At 39.5% G+C, this 16,158-nt stretch overlaps 1 protein-coding gene across 3 annotated transcripts in view; it reads left to right on the plus strand.

Annotated features, from left to right (window-relative positions):
• vaspb (vasodilator stimulated phosphoprotein b) overlaps window positions 1-16,158 on the plus strand; it is a 31,256-nt gene extending 15,098 nt beyond the window's left edge. Inside the window, exons 3-14 of one of the 3 annotated variants that reach the window (XM_060877645.1) lie at window positions 3,242-3,416; window positions 4,127-4,181; window positions 6,491-6,603; window positions 7,380-7,630; window positions 9,260-9,396; window positions 9,545-9,608; window positions 9,895-9,922; window positions 10,072-10,114; window positions 10,380-10,436; window positions 11,725-11,794; window positions 12,301-12,358; window positions 13,769-16,158. In XM_060877645.1, the coding sequence (XP_060733628.1) occupies window positions 3,242-3,416; window positions 4,127-4,181; window positions 6,491-6,603; window positions 7,380-7,630; window positions 9,260-9,396; window positions 9,545-9,608; window positions 9,895-9,922; window positions 10,072-10,114; window positions 10,380-10,436; window positions 11,725-11,794; window positions 12,301-12,358; window positions 13,769-13,803 (1,086 nt within the window). In that variant the 3' untranslated portion in view covers window positions 13,804-16,158. Of the gene's footprint in view, window positions 1-3,241; window positions 3,417-4,126; window positions 4,182-6,490; window positions 6,604-7,379; window positions 7,631-9,256; window positions 9,397-9,544; window positions 9,609-9,894; window positions 9,923-10,071; window positions 10,115-10,379; window positions 10,437-11,724; window positions 11,795-12,300; window positions 12,359-13,768 lie in introns of all 3 variants that reach the window. The other 2 variants (XM_060877644.1, XM_060877646.1) reach the window with 2 other exon arrangements.

Below are 16,158 nucleotides of genomic sequence, written 5' to 3' on the forward strand. Positions count from 1 at the left end.
TACACACACATGCACTTTATTAGGAAAGCCATGCTAATACTGGGTAGGGCCTCCCTTTGCTCTCAAGACAACTTCAGTTCTTTATGGCCTGGCTATTTGCAAGATGTTGGAAACATTCCTTTGAGGTTCTGGTCTTTGTTGACATGATTACATCACACAATTCCTGCTGGTTTTTCAAGGTGCTTGATAGCATTCAGATCCAGTGACTGAGAAGGCCACTAAAGAACACTGGACTCATTGTCATGTTCATGAAAGCAGACCATCACACCCATATGTGGTTCTTCCCTATCTCTTGCCATAAAGTTTAAAGCACACAGTTTTATAAGATGTGTTTGTATGCTGTCACCTCCGCCCAAACCTGTTCCAGCATGACTGTGCTCCTGCGCACAAGGCGAGCTCCATGAAGGCATGGCTTTGATTACAGAGCCCTGACTCCTACCACCAAACCGCACGTGGCTGTGATGATCGAGCGCCTCCATGCTTTTGGTTATATAGTGTGTTCGACATAATCACTATATGTTCAGTGTTTTGCTCGATCACAAAATGAGTACGGGGCTAATCTACACTGCCTGCGCATACCATACTTCAGTGTATTTCATCATCTTTACACATGACTACTCTCACTGCCGATGCACCGTCTCTGGTCAGACAGTAATCGCATACATTTGATGGAGGTATTTCTCATTTCACCTTCATTTGGAGTCGTGTGATCTTAGAGAACTGGCCGATGCCTTGCTAATTATTTGTAACCTGTAAAATTATTTTAGCTTGTTTTGATTATTATTCCCAATGAACAGAATTTTGTACACTTAATGTGGTTATAAGCTTTATTAATTAGGCTGCATTTTTCACATAACAGTAAGATTGCTAAGCCACCATGCCGATAAGAGCTATTGCCGAAGTCCTGTTTGTTCACTTTGTAAACAAACAGCTTGTTTTTTATTTGGGAAGCTTAACCGTTTTCCATGTTAATTGGTGTGGTTGTGTGGATAACATCAATGAGATGATGTTTAGGATATTCAGCTATGTGCTAAAAGTTCAGTTCTGATTTGTTTGTAGAGCTTTAAACAATGGGTTTTTATCACAAATGGAGAAATGTGTAAATTCTAAATTTCTAGCTAATAAGGAAGCCAAAGGTGAATGTGGCGAAACTCCTCTGAGGAAGAAAACTCAAAAGGGAATCCGGAGAGAGTTTACTTAATGGTCAAAATCTGCGGTTGTGTAACCAAGAAATTCTAGTTTTAACCTGAAGTTATCAACTGTTCCTGTATGAAGACTTGAGCGCAAAACTGTTTGTGGAAATCGCAGCCCAAAGCCATCTTCATGGGTTTGTAAATGGTATCATCCACAGCAATCCCATGAATCTCCAGGTTGTTCATGTTCTGATCCCCAACAGTATCGAGTGGGCAACCTCCAAGTGATGAGACTCCAATAAGAACAAGCAGAGGGGACTGGATCGCTGTTATATCTCAGAAGAGGAGGAAACAGATCGATTGAGCGGCATTATTAGCATTGTTGTCACATAAAGCTTAAGGACAATGTATGTTGTGCGACTACAAATATATAGAAGAAAAAGCTCTTACTATCCTAGCTGATGTGTTACAGTGGTCAATCTAGGATCTTTCTGGCTGCCTTCTTTCTGCAGTGGTGGATGAACAATTTAGTAAAGAGGGTTTTTTTCCTTCTCAGTATAATCCATGTGTATGTTTGGAGGCAATGACAGTGAGTTTAATTAATCTGGATGTGACTCAGTTTTATTTTAATTGGCTTTTGCTCGTAGGACTATTCTAGCGTTTTCTAACACTACACCAGCCATAATAATTTAGCTTCCCTTCATCTCCTGAATCTCACTTCCAACAGTCTAATGGTGGTTGTAATAATGTTAGAGGTTTAGATGAAACAGTAGTTTGTAGAAATGGAGTCTATGTGCCTTTAGTGAGTTTTGAGTAAAACTGCTTTTGCTGTTCCTTCCTCAGTCATTTACATTTTTGTCTACTGTAATTGTCTTTAGGCTGTAATATGGTAGACAGTGGTCAGATTAAAATACTTACAGTAAGTGTACCTTCAAGAACAATCTTGTGTTAATATCATGATGTATAAAAGCGTCAGAACATAAACAACCCTGAGGGTGTTCAAAACAACCACACCATCTCCTATGTCCACACCCAGCTTTCTTTTAGCATCTCTGTCAGACCAGCTCTGTATTTTAGGTAAATAATACTACTGTACCTGTGAGCCCAAATACATTCTTTTAGCTCTTTTTAAGAATTTTAAAGATACTAATTTTCTGTGTGGACCAGCCCATTTTCCTCAGAATCTAAAATCTGTCATGTGTTCATATTACGGGTTAAACACCTACACACATTCCTATCACAAAGGTCTAAAAACCTACACACAATCTTTCTCTCTCTCAAACACACACACAGACAGACACACACACAGACACAGAGCTGAAGATTCAAATGCTAATCTCCTGTGTTGACTGTAACCAGGTCAGACCCAGTATCAGGTCCACTAATACTGTAGAGAAGATCAGTGAGTAAGGTTCTGAGCTGCCCCCACTGTTGGCTGTCTGTCCCTCACATCATAATCTCTCTCTCTCTCTCTCTCTCTCCCTCTCTCCCTCTCTCTCAGCACCCCCCCTCAAAAAAAAAAAAAAAAAAAAAAAAAAGAGATCAGCATCTTTCTGTCCTATTCTGTTTCCTGTAATCACTCACTCACCACTTCCTGTGCCTGTTAGGGAATTCCCTCCATCTTCTTATTCTCCAAAGTCCCTTAACCGCCCTTATCTCTCTACCTATCATTTCTCTCCCTGTCTAACAGGTTCCAACTTGTTTTTTAAATTACTTTTCCTGCTCAGCTGGGCTGCACTACTGTAGGTTTAATACCCCACCCTACCCCACGCTCCCTCTTTCTCTCTCTCTCTCTCTCTCTCTCTCTCTCTCTCTCTCTCTCTGCCGCTTTCATGTACTCGCTCACCCACCCCCCCACCCCCCCATCAGGAATGCCAAGCTGTAGAACAGTGCAAACAGAGAAGTGAACAGTCAGCACATTACAGATGCAGCTCTCTTGTCTTCCGCACTCTCTTCTCTTGTCTCTCAGCTAGAGTGGTGCCACCTGCTGGTTGTATGCAAATGTGTCTCTGGCGAGCTTCTGAATCTCTGTTGAATGTACAAAATATGATTTGCATTATAAAAACGAATTAGAGCTCTGATTGGTGGATTCATCTTGTTGTTTCCAGGTGGTGATGAACTGTCCAATCGTGAAAGGACTTAAATACAATCAGGCCACACCTAACTTCCATCAGTGGCGAGATGCACGACAAGTTTGGGGTCTAAACTTCGGCAGTAAGGAGGATGCTGCACTCTTTGCCAATGGCATGATTCATGCTCTGGAAATGCTCAATGCTGATGGAGGTAAACCGCAAACAGTGTTTTTATTTATTTATTTGTATTATTTTTTTCCTTTTTTTTTTTTATTACATTAGCTTCACAAATACCCTTAAATAGCATACTAGTAATAGGTCCAGAATAATAGATTATCCTTTACAGTCATATGGTTTTTGCAGTGCAGCCACAGCTAATGGACAAAAGCTTTCCCATTAATGTAGCAGACCATTAGCTTATTATAAATATGCATTATCACCACATTCGATCAAATAGCATTTACAACTGTAGTGAAAAAATATTATTTCAATGCTCTGTGACAGAATTTTAACTAACACAAGGTTGTATGCAGCTGCAGTACAATATTTCAGAAGCCGAAATATTTGCTACGGTGATTATGATTATGGCCATAGACTGCAAAATAATATTGAAATTTATATTGATATTTTAGTCTAATGCTTTTACTAATTTTGGCTCGTTTAGAGCTATGCACTAAGTGAAGGAACCACAGAGGTTGCAAGCATTATAAACATCTGTTATTCCAGAGTTATAATAAGGACATACACCTATATGTATTACACCTCACTAGGACATATATCCCATCTACCTGACTTTTTATTGCCACACCAGGGTAATTACTCCTTCATACTTGGTTTACTATAGGCCTCATCTGTCGCTTAAAGACAACCCGAGGCATTATCATAATTTTATCACAAACTTTCATGTGTTTGATTCTGCAGGCCCCCGTCTAGTATCAAATGGACCAACCCAAGAGGAGCTGGAACAGCAAAGAAGGTAGCCGACAAACTGAGTTTCAATACAATAACTAGTATCCGACCACTGATGGCAATTTTCGATCATATAGAGGTATTCAACTAAAATTTAAAGAGGTCCAGTAAAAGAAAATTTCTTGAAGCAAAGGTCCGGAAGATCATAATGTCTAACTAGTTAGTGTGATATATATTTAAGTAGCCTAGTAGTTGTATCAACATCTGCAAGCAATCAATACCTGACTGTCAAAGCAAATAAATTCAGTACTAACACGATAAAAACTAAATATTTTTTGACACGTAACATAGAACTGAACATACTATGATGTGTATAATGTTCTCTCATTAAATAAATAAAAGTAGGGCTACATTTCAAAATAACTGTCCCTTTTATATCTCAGTGAGAGAACTGAGCTCTAGCTTGGCTTGCCAGGATGTTAAACCTGGGCTTGAATGGAGTCAGGGCCATTCTCATACACATGTGGAGGTGCTCATTAATGACCCTGGAACCATATTTAGTTTGGATTATGTTCATTGTAGAGAAAGCTGCCTCGCAGTTGTATGTAGAGCCAAACATGGTCAGGATGTATAGGGCTACTTTCCTCAGACCTGGGAAAGCTGTCTCAGGGACGTTGTTTTCAGATTTGAGTGGATATGTTTGTTCAAAACCTTTGTTTTGTCACATAATGGCGTTTCACATTGTCACTTTTAATAAGTGCCACGGTTTCTGAACATATGAGACACACTGGTTTAGTGTGAAGTGTGAACAGAAATCAGTCTGTCCATTCTGGATTAAATGTTTTCGCTGTCCACTTTCTTTTTTTGGAGAGCGCCATTTGTTCTTCATTCTCCCTTTCTCCGTCTCACTCGTCTGTTTCTCTCCCTTTCTCCGTCTCACTCCTCTGTTTCTCTCCCTTTGTTTTCTACATGTATCGCTATCTTTCTTTCACGTGTAACTTTACTCTAATTCTCTCTCATCTGTCTTGCACTGTTGAGTCGCAGTGTTTACTTCAGGAATGCACAGACTTGATTGGCTGAGTGGTATCACGTGGGATGACTTAACTCGCATGCAATTGGTCTGTGCGTTTCCACTACCACTACCGTAAAGATTGCAAAAGCTGCACCGGTTAAAATGGAAGCGCCCCGTCAAGTTTTAAATCATAACCTTTAGTTTTGGCTGTAGGTCCCTGTCCGGATTGGACAGTTTCTGGGTCCGGACCCGGACCACGGTCCGCCTGTTAGTGACCTATGATATAGAACAAATGTTAATCTAATGGTAATAATATTGCTTGAATATGCATTAGCACCACTTGAATAGTTTAATTAATAATTAATTCATTACATTTTGGCCTTTCAGAGTATATGTGAAGCATTTATGCAAAACCAGGAATGATAAGTTCATTTACTTTAGATTACATTAGATTAGGTACATTATTAAATGACTTAATTTGCACTAAATACCACGAATCACCACAAAATAGCCTGTAATATTAAAATGGGATATTCAGTCAATAGAGCTACCAAAATTGTGTACAAATGAAATGCATGAATTTTGTGATTGTACAAGTATTCAAATTTTTTGTAAGAAAATCCTGGAATCTGCATAGAGTTGTCTGTAGAAAACTGTAGTTGGAACATGCAACAAAGCTGGCCTTTGTTTAATTGTCCATGGCATTATTGGGGGGGAAAAAACATTTTTTGTTTGGAGTAGCTCTCTGGTCTACCTTGGCTAAAATCTAACCTTTTGGCCTTGGCACAAAGCCCTATATTTGACAGATGCTGAACACTCCCTGAAAACTCGATGTGAAGCATGGTGGTGGTATCTTTTTTGGTATGATTTTAATAACCAGAGACTGGAAAACTGTTCAGTTGAGGACATGTTGGAACACCCCGGACACACACCCCAGACACTGAATGGTTCAAAACCAAGCATCTGAATGTTAGCCTGGCCCAGTCAAAACTCAGCCCTGAATCCGTTTGAGGATCAGTGGCATGACCGGGCTGTTCTGTCACATTGAACATCCAACATGACAGAAGAATGCCTAGGACTCTCAAGGTCTACATGTCCCAGAAGACATGCAGCTTTATCTAAAGCCAATAGTTTTTTCAAGTGTTGACAAAAGTACAGTGAATACTTATATTTGTGTCACAATAAAATGTTTTTTTTTCACCTACACCTTTTTACTGTACATATCATTGAAATAAAATGTTCTGACTTTCTCAACTATGTCAGAACTCCTGGATAAATTTTGAGAATAGATCATGCACATGTGTGTGAGCATGTATGTGTGAGTGTGTGTCTGTATATACTGTAACATGCTATTTCCTGTTCAGATTGGAACAACAGAGACTGGAGCAACAGGAGAGAGAAAGACAGGAAAGAGAAAGACAGGAAAGGGAGAGACAAGAAAGAGAAAGACTGGAGAGAGAGCGACAGGCTGCTTCTGGTCAGTGTAAATTTGACACTTTATAAATCCATTATGTTGGGTTTGTTCTGTTAGACCTGGTTCAAGTGCCATTTGAGATGTCTTTGCCTTAACACACATGTTCCAGGGTTCCTACGTCTTTCAGTTCCTCCTCACAACTCTCCCTGCTTCTGGCAAATACACGTTGGTTAGAATATTTTTTTCATGTATCTAAATATTATTTTAACAACTTGTTTACCAAATTGATCTCTTTAGTCAGGTAATGGGATAGTGTGATGTTTGCAAAGTGCTGATTGCTTGGTCTTATCATTTCTCCATTACTTTGCCATTTGTTTCATACATGTTTGTTTTTTGCTATTTGGATATTCTCATTAGGTAATCAGTTAATAACAGACTAATCATTCCATTATAAGTAGAATAGCTGGCTAAAGGAAAGCCTTAAATAATCACAGTTAAACTTCTGATGAAGATGATGAGTTCTGTGTAGTTCTGTGTAGTTCAGTCCAGCCTGCGAGCCCAATGTGCAACAATCATGTTAAATCTCTTAACTACACTCACTTGCTCTGCTGACATTTATATCTGCAATTCACGTTTGTTTCTGTTTTTCATTTGTGGTTGTACACAGACATTCAGAGAGCATGATTTAGGATTAGATATGTAAAATCTGCAAACAAAAACAAGCTGATCAATATGTGTCTCTAACCTTTTTATTTTGGAAACAACATCTAACATAGTGGGCACTGGACAAACACGCGCACACACATTTTGATAGGTTTTATATTGTATTCATTTTACAGTGATGGTTCCTCCTGCACCTCCTCTTGCCCCTGGAGGCCCTCCAGCTCCCCCTGCTCCACCTCCTCCACCTGGCCCACCTCCCTCAATTGGAGGTGGACCCCCACCACCACCAGGACCCCCACCGTGTGGTGGAGGTGCACCTCCACCACCACCCCTTCCCTCTTCCCCAGGTGGGGGAGGTGGAGGAGGTTTAGGTGGAGGCGGACTTGCTGCTGCCCTTGCAGGAGCAAAACTACGCAAAGTTGCCAAGGTATGTAGCAAATGAACCTGCTGTATATTTTAATATACAGGTGCTTCTCAATAAATTGTCAAAAAAAATGTCATGGAAAAGTTCATTTATCTCAATAATTCAACTCAAACAATGAAACTTGTTTATTATATAAATTCAGTACACATAGACTGAAGTAGTTTAAGTCTTTGGTACCTTCAAGTGATGATTTTGGCTCACATTTAACACAAACCCCACCAATTCAATATCTCAAAAAAATAGAATACTTCATAAAACCAATAAAAAAAATTTCTAGTGAATTGTTGGTCTTAAAGTATATTTATTTACTGTATGTGTACTCAATACTTGGTAGGGGCTACTTTTGCTTTAATTACTGCCTCAATTCGGCATGGAGGTGATCAGTCTGTGGCACTGCTGAGGTGGTATGGAAGCCCAGGTTTCTTTGACAGTGGCCTTCAGCTGCATTTTTGGGCTCTTGTTTCTCATTTTCCTCTTGACAATACCCTATAGATTCTATATGGGGTTCAGGTCTGGTGAGTTTGCTTGGACACCAAAACCATGGTCATTTAACCAACATTTGGTGCTTTTGGCAGTGTGGGCAGGTGCCAAATCCTGCTGGAAAATGAAATCAGCATCTTTAAAAAGCTTGTCAGGGGAAGGAAGCATGAAGTGCTCTAAAATTTCTTGGTAAACGTGAGCAGTGACTTTCAAAAAACACAGTGGACCAACACCAGCAGATGACCTTGCACCCCAAATAATAACAGACTGTGGAAACTTAACACTGGACTTCAAGCAACTTGGGCTATTAGCTTCTACACCCTTCCTCCAGACTCTAGGACCTTGGTTTCCAAATGAAATACAAAACTTGCTCTCATCTGAAAAGAGGATTTTGGACCACTACCCAACAGTCCAGTTCTTCTCCTTAGCCCAGCTAAGACGCCTCTGATGTGTCTGTGGTTCAGAAGTGCCTTAACAAGAGGAATACGACACCTGTAGCCAAATTCCTTAACACATCTGTGTTTGATGGCTCTTGATGCCTTGACCCCAGCCTCATCCTTGTGAAGTTCACCAAAATTCTTAAATGGATTTTGCTTGACAAGCCTCTCAAGGCTGCGGTTCTCTCGTTTGGTTGTGCATATTTTTCCTTCACACAACTTTCTGTTAACATGCACTCTGTGAACAGCCAGCTTCTTTGGCAATGAATGTTTGTGGCTTACCCTCCTTGTGAAGGGTGTCTATGATTGTCTTCCCCATGATTGTGTAGCCTAGTGAACCAAATTGAGAGACCAATTTGATGGCTCAGGAAACCTTTGCAGGTGTTTTGAGTTGATTATTATATTGTATATTTTTTTGAGATTGGTAGGTTTTTGTTAAATGTGTTAAATATGAGCCCAAAGCATCACAATTAAAAGTACCAAAGAATTAAACTACTTTAGTCTGTGTGTACTGAATTTATATAATACACTATTTGAGTTGAATTACTGAAATAAATGAACTTTTCCATGACATTCTAATTAATTGAGAAGCACCTGTATCTATCTATTTTCTAATAATTGTAATGACATGCACTGTGGTTTGAATGTTTAGTATTTTCTCTGTATTTTCTCTGTATTGTACTGAAGTGTGTGTGTGTGTTGCCCTCATCAGCAGGATGAAGGTGGTACTGCAGCTCCTTCTGCTCCAGCTCCTGCTCCAGCTAAACCTGACTTGAGCCGCAGCAGTGGGTCTGTGCCTAGTGGAGGAGGGGGAGGCCTGATGGGAGAGATGAGTGCCATACTTGCACGGCGGTACGTAACACGCGCACACACACACACACACTCACACACACACTGCTGTGTTAAAGGGTACAGTTAGCAATTAGGAATACATTTTTCACATGGTCATTTTTTTTCCGTTAAGAAAAGTATTAATTACATTAAATGTTTGTGTTTCCAGGAGGAAAGCAGCAGATAAAGGGGAGAAAGCTCCTCCAGCCCCAAAGACAGAGGAGCCCAGTAATGTGAGTGTGTTGATGTTTGTGTGTGCGCGTGTGTGTGTGCGTGCAACTGTAATTATGACTGTAGTTAACACAAGTTTGGAAGTGGTTATGAAGGTGGTTGACTAGATGAGAGGTGGCTGCGCGTTCTGTGAGATTTTTTTTTTTTTTTGGTCAGAGGGTTAAACATAGTCCTAGATTTAAAACCACCATTCTGTTACTGTTTACAGCATATTTTATCAATGAGTGTGAAGACTGCAGAAATGTTTCAGCAAAAAAGTTCTTGATCTCTCTTTAATGATTTTTTCAGGATGATTCTGAGTCTCAAGGCCAAAGCGGTAAGATCAGACAATGCGTGTGTGTGCGTGCACGCGTGTGCGTGCGCATGCGTGCGTGTGTGCATGCGTGTGTGTTTTATATGAAATAAGCTAAACTTTGTTACCTGCCAGCTTTTCCTTTCTCAAGGCTTTGTGTTTTGTGTTATCAGACACATTAAGGAGGCCGTGGGAGAAGTCTGCCACCATCCCCAGGTGAGGATGAATTTCCCAGCATGCATTTCTGTTTTATTACTAAATGCTCACCGGGGCTGTGATGTATTTAGGGTTATTGAACGCATTAGTGTGGAGTGTTTTTGTGTATGAGTGGAAGAGGGTACCACTCTAAAGACACGCAACTTAATGGCCTCTTTGTCCCGTCATCGTTTATCTTGTCGTGTCAGACAGAGAGAGAGTGAGTGTGTGTGTGTGTGTGTGTGTGTTTATATATATATGTATACATAGTTTGTGTTTCATACAGGAATAACTCTGTTACCCGAGGTCTGGATTCACCCGCCTTCAGTGCTCTAACACCCAGGTACACTAACATCTAATCCTACACACAAGCTGTTGGCCTCCTCCCCAGCTTTGCTGCAGTGTATATCAGCCCGTTGTATACATGTTGCTGTATGAGCTTCTCTTTGCTGACTAACAAGATCTTTGGGATCTCATTTCACCTGCAAATTGTATTTATGACTAATATTATATACTACTTTCATTTTTTTGTAGTTTCAGGTTGTACTGGGTTTCAGTGTTCGTCGGTGGTCAGCTGTTTTTGTTACTGGCTCATTGGTGCTCATTTGAATTTTTCTGCAGTTGCCTGGTGTGCCATCAGAACGACTGCATTTTATTATGACGTTGCAGTTGTCAGAAAAACCCATTTCAGAGTCACTAGTCTGCTTCAGAAACATAAATAAACGGCATATTTAATCACAGAGGCAGGAAAGACTTTAGTAGTTGATTATGAGCAGTTTGTCCTTGTGCTGCTGTAAATACAGTTCTGTGTGCTCATAGGTTGTGTGTTATGATCTAGGGTCTGAAAGTGAGTCAAATCGGACATCAAACCCGAATTATAATCAGAATTTGAGAATATTAGTCAAAGTTTACCTTACTCTTTTATATTCACACCTACAGCGATCTTCGTATATTGCCGCAGTCGCTGTACTATGAAGTCGCCAGTAGGCGTTCCTACTAGTGGTTGAGAAAGAAATAAAGTTTATTTGTGGGTGGCAAAACTAACATTCACAATTTTCGTGCGTTAAATGAAACCTTCTGGAATGTGATTTTATGTTTGTATATAAAATTCAACCGAGAAACCGTGCAAGCTCTTTGCATGGATCACACATGCTGTACTGTCTTCAACCTTACTGCTAGTTGCTGCACCAAGCTGCTGCATATTTGCATAAACTTCATCTATTCTAAACGTTGCCGTGTTGGACACACCCACATCTGGTCATCTGTCAGTCAGGTCACCAGCTCTCATTAAAAACGACTGATCTCCAAACTCTTTGTCGCTGTACATGTGAACGTAGCGTTAGTGTTGCGGTATTGGTTGCATTTCAAACCAGAGACTGAATTAGAGCTTATTACTTACTCAGCTAATAATAACCCGCAGCCATCCATGATTACAGATAATAAACAGAAGCATTAAATAGATGAAATGCTCTTTTCACTTTGAGGTGGGTTTGTCTGAAGCAAAACGTTTCTGCAGTTTCTTCAAAGCCTTTAACGTTATCTTTCCCTTCCTTTCACTGCATACCCTTTTGCATTATCATCATATCATGACTGTTACTTTTCCTACATTACTTCCTCTCTCTATCCATCAGGCTGAAAGCAGCTGGCTCATCGAATGATGGCGAGAGTGGAGACGAGTCTGAACTGGAGAGAGTCAAACAGGTGAGATACTAATCAAAGCTAGGACAAACACGGCCATGTCCAAATGTACAGTACTAAATAACACCGATGACATCATTCTATACGGTATTCGGATTTCTATGTGACCTCATCGACAATCATAGAGATTCTTCCTTACAGAATTATTGTCTATAGGTAAACATTATGTTGTGGTCAGACAAGATTTCCATTGCTTTAAATGTTTGAGGAAATGACAGGACCATATGCAGCATTTATCAGGAGGTAACGCAGAGAATTGTTCTCTAATTTGCTAGGTTAATTTAGAAGATATCTATGGAGAATGTACAGTAACTAGCTATGTTCATGAGCTAACAGTTTAGTTAATCAGTCATGGCTCACTCCTCCTTTACGTCAACTGTATTTCTAAAAGGATGTATTGGAGCTTGTTGTCGTGCTGCAATACATTTTATCGTTATTGAGGTCTCTGACTATCTCGTTATATTTGAGTACTGTTATTTTACTTGCGTGTGTGTGTGTGTGTGTTACAGGAGCTGCTGGAGGAAGTGAGGAAAGAGCTGCAGAAAGTCAAGGATGAAATCATTGGAGGTAAAAGCATAAAATTAACATGCGTGTTAGAATTAGAATAACACTGTGATAATAGGGATAGTGTCTTAAACAGCAGTACGTAATGGACATAGTGCCTATATCAGAATTAATTCCTGGAGCAACGATCACAGAAAAACATGCAACTGATTCCGAATCATCCAGAATTGTTACTGGCCAGTGGTCTGATTTAGCAGTTAGAATGATTTATCACAACACCTAAAATAGTTGTTTTTAAATAATAAAGAACTACTGTAACTTTTGAACATTTTATTAGATCAATAACATGCATTATGTTTTATTAGTCCAGTGGAAAGTGTTTAGTTGCTGGACATGAAGCATAGGGGCCTGATTTATACTTCATGCACTTGTTGAAGCAGCAGCAATGTGAGAAATCGTCTCTCACAAACTCACTGCGAATGTAACATACAAGCACTAGCCATTAGATCGCACGTCACAGCCTAAACATCTGTCCATCATGTTTCCAGGTCAAAACTGTAAAGTATTTGTCACGCACAGTGACACAGAAGAAACTGCTGAGCTCCGTCTATTGTAAAGCCTTTCCGCTGTTACCTTAATCGATTGTCAAGGGCTGAGTCTCAAATCCAAAACACTGACATTACAGTCAAAAGGATTTCCTAATCTAGAAGATGCAAAAGATTACACAAAACCTTTATATATATTGGAAGACGATGAATTTTAAAATTCAAACACAACCTATAATAGTTCAGTGTTACCGATCAGTGTTAATACTCCATAACAGTCTAGAGACATAAGTCTGTTTGCGATTTGAGACCCAACGCTAGTTTGTTTAGTAAAAGTGGATGTACAGGAAAAATTTGTCTATTTTTTGACAGCTGAATTACACTGGTGCTGTGTCATTAAAGTAAAAAGGCTGTGCCATTAAAGTGAAAGTGTGACATTTCTCCCAGTAATATTTCAAACATATTAATGATATTTAAAAAAACTTGGATAACAATTACAATGTGCAATAATGTGTATGAGGAGTGTGGACGTGTCCGTGGCTTGCAAAAAAAAAAAAATATGTATGTGTATGTATGTGTATATATATATATATATATATATATATATATATATATGTGTGTATATATGTATATGTGTGTGTGTGTGTGTGTATTGTATATGTATATAATATGTATATAATATGTATATAGTATGTGTGTGTGTGTGTGTCAAGAACGGTACCTGTGGCTGGAGGCTAGAATTATGTTTTACGGATTGCCTGCCTTTGGAAGGATCTGTGGGGCAATAGGAACTGATGTATTGTTGCTGTTTGGCATGAAGGGGGAGGGTTTTATCCCTTTTGAATCTAATATCAGACTAAACCCACAATCCTTCTTGTGAGATGATTATAACATTAAAACTGTTTTTTTTTTCTCTCTCTCTCCACAGCAATCATTCAGGAGTTACAAAGGAGAAGCACATAGTCCCGTTGACACCCCCCACCCCCCCACATACACACACGCAAATGCAAATATATGCAGGGACTTAATCCATTCAGCTTGATATTGAATTTCATTTTGAATCATTCAGTCATTATTTTATTTTCCCCATTGTCCATGTCGTTGTTATCATCATCATTATCTTCAGTTACTGTAACAAGCTCACAAACACATTCTCATTCTCTCTCTCTCTCTCTCTCTCTCTCTCTCTCTCTCTCTCACACACACACACTCACTCCCTCACTCTGCAACCACACCAGAGTTGCACTCATCTACAGACAGGAAGTGGCTGTCTCTTCATCATAAAACAGTCTGTGTTGTGTGAAAGTACAGCCAAATGCAAGACTGTGCTGCTCCTAAACAGCACAGCTAAATATTATGTCGTGTAAATAGTATGAGGCGACTGCCATTGTTCACTAGTGAACTGTATTATGGAATTAGCAAGCAAGCAGACGAGGTAGCTTCAGTGGAGGTATTTCTTCATTTCAGGGCTCTGTCTCAAATCATGATGCATCATGCACTATATTATTACACTATGTAGCACCTGGACATTTGTCAGCAAGTAACCCAAATCAAACAGTAGTTCTTTTCACAAAACACAAATGATTCTCCATCATGTGGAATCTCACATTATTAAGCTGAGCCAGAACCACCCCCACCCCCACTACCCCTCTCTACAACTGCACATTTTTAAAAGCACCTCAGATAATTTCTGCTTATTTGCAATTGTGGTTTAATGGCTTTCGTGTTGGCCATTATGAAAATTTCAAACCATAAAGGCCTTTGATGCCTCTGTCCATTCTACTGCTTAGAGCAGACTGCAGCCATCAAGCGTGATAAGTATCTGTGTGCACCACTTTCGTTTCTGCTCGGTTTTAGCACACCATCCCAGTATTAATAGTACACTATGTATCACTGATTTTCCCAGTGCGCACTGTGGAAGTACGCAATCTGAAATTTGAGAAACAACATGGATTTGCATATCATCTTGAAACACTGATATTTTTTTCTGTTCGCTGCCTATTGGGATAGATAGAGATATATATTAGCTAGCCATGTACTTAATCTTGCAGGCCAGGTATTTTACATCCGTGTTTGAAGCAGATGCTCGAATGAATGGATTCATGTAAGGAACTCGTGTTCTCTGAAGAGCCTGGCAGGTTCCTGGTGTTTCTAGGTAGACTTATTTGTATAAAGAGAATTGAGAATTTTTTTTCCGTTGTACAGCCATGTAGTCTCTCAGGATGCTGATGTCTACACATACATATTCTTTCAGCCAACACTTTTTATCCTGAGCTGCTTAGATTGACATGGTGTGTACAGTGTTTGATGGATTACATGTGCTCCAGACAAGAGAGGGTTGTTGACATGTTGACTGTGTAGTCAAGCCTGATAATAATCAAGCCTGATAATACACACCAACACTAATAGAGTAGTGTAACCAGATACACTGTGATGCTAATGAGCTGACACACACACACACACTCAGGGGGATTTCATTATTCATTATCACATAAAATAAACACTAAACAAGGCAAACTTTTGTGCCTCCTGAACACAATCACACAGTCACTATGCAAAGCTTCATTCAACGCCATTACAACACTTTTCAATTTAACCAAATCTAAAATACTCTATCAGAGTTGACTCTGATTCCAAGTGCTGTAGGAGTTGATTCCACACATCTTTTAGGCTGCATGTCCTTGATAATGAACTTGTTTTTCGTTTGTTTGTTTAAAGCCTGAGTTGTGTACATGACTCTTCTCAGCTCTTCTGCTTGTCTGGGTTCAAGGCATTAGCATTAGCAACATTATCACAAATTCGATTTATTGTTGTTGTTTTTTTTTTCTCTAAAGCGAAATACTGCCACATTACTCACATGGGTGCCACGGAAAAACACATTTGTCCCAAGTACATGTTCTTGCACTATGTCCTGTGTGAATTGGAGCGGAATCATTTTAATGTGTGCAATTGACTTGAAATTCCTTTTTATTCCCAATGACTGGACTTTTGGGGATCATCTTCCAGCTCTTTGAATGGATATAAATAATCAACTAGATATAAATAATGGTATTTTCTGTTTAGACCAAATTGCCTTTGATACAAGTGTGTGTGTACCCAGCTTTGCAGTAAGCATGCAGATATATATAAGTATATATACACACACTGATCTTTTGGTGGGTAGGGTTTTTGATTATTGAGTTTCTTTGAGATTTTGTTTATTTCTATAGCATCTCTATATTTGAAGCTTTTTTTTAAAACACTGAAACACACACACACACACACACACACACACTGGAGCATTGCCTTTATACCCAAATACAGCTGCTGCTGCATTAA

The sequence above is a fragment of the Tachysurus vachellii genome, chromosome 9 (genome assembly GCF_030014155.1).
Source record: "Tachysurus vachellii isolate PV-2020 chromosome 9, HZAU_Pvac_v1, whole genome shotgun sequence".
NCBI classification, from domain to species: domain Eukaryota; kingdom Metazoa; phylum Chordata; class Actinopteri; order Siluriformes; family Bagridae; genus Tachysurus; species Tachysurus vachellii.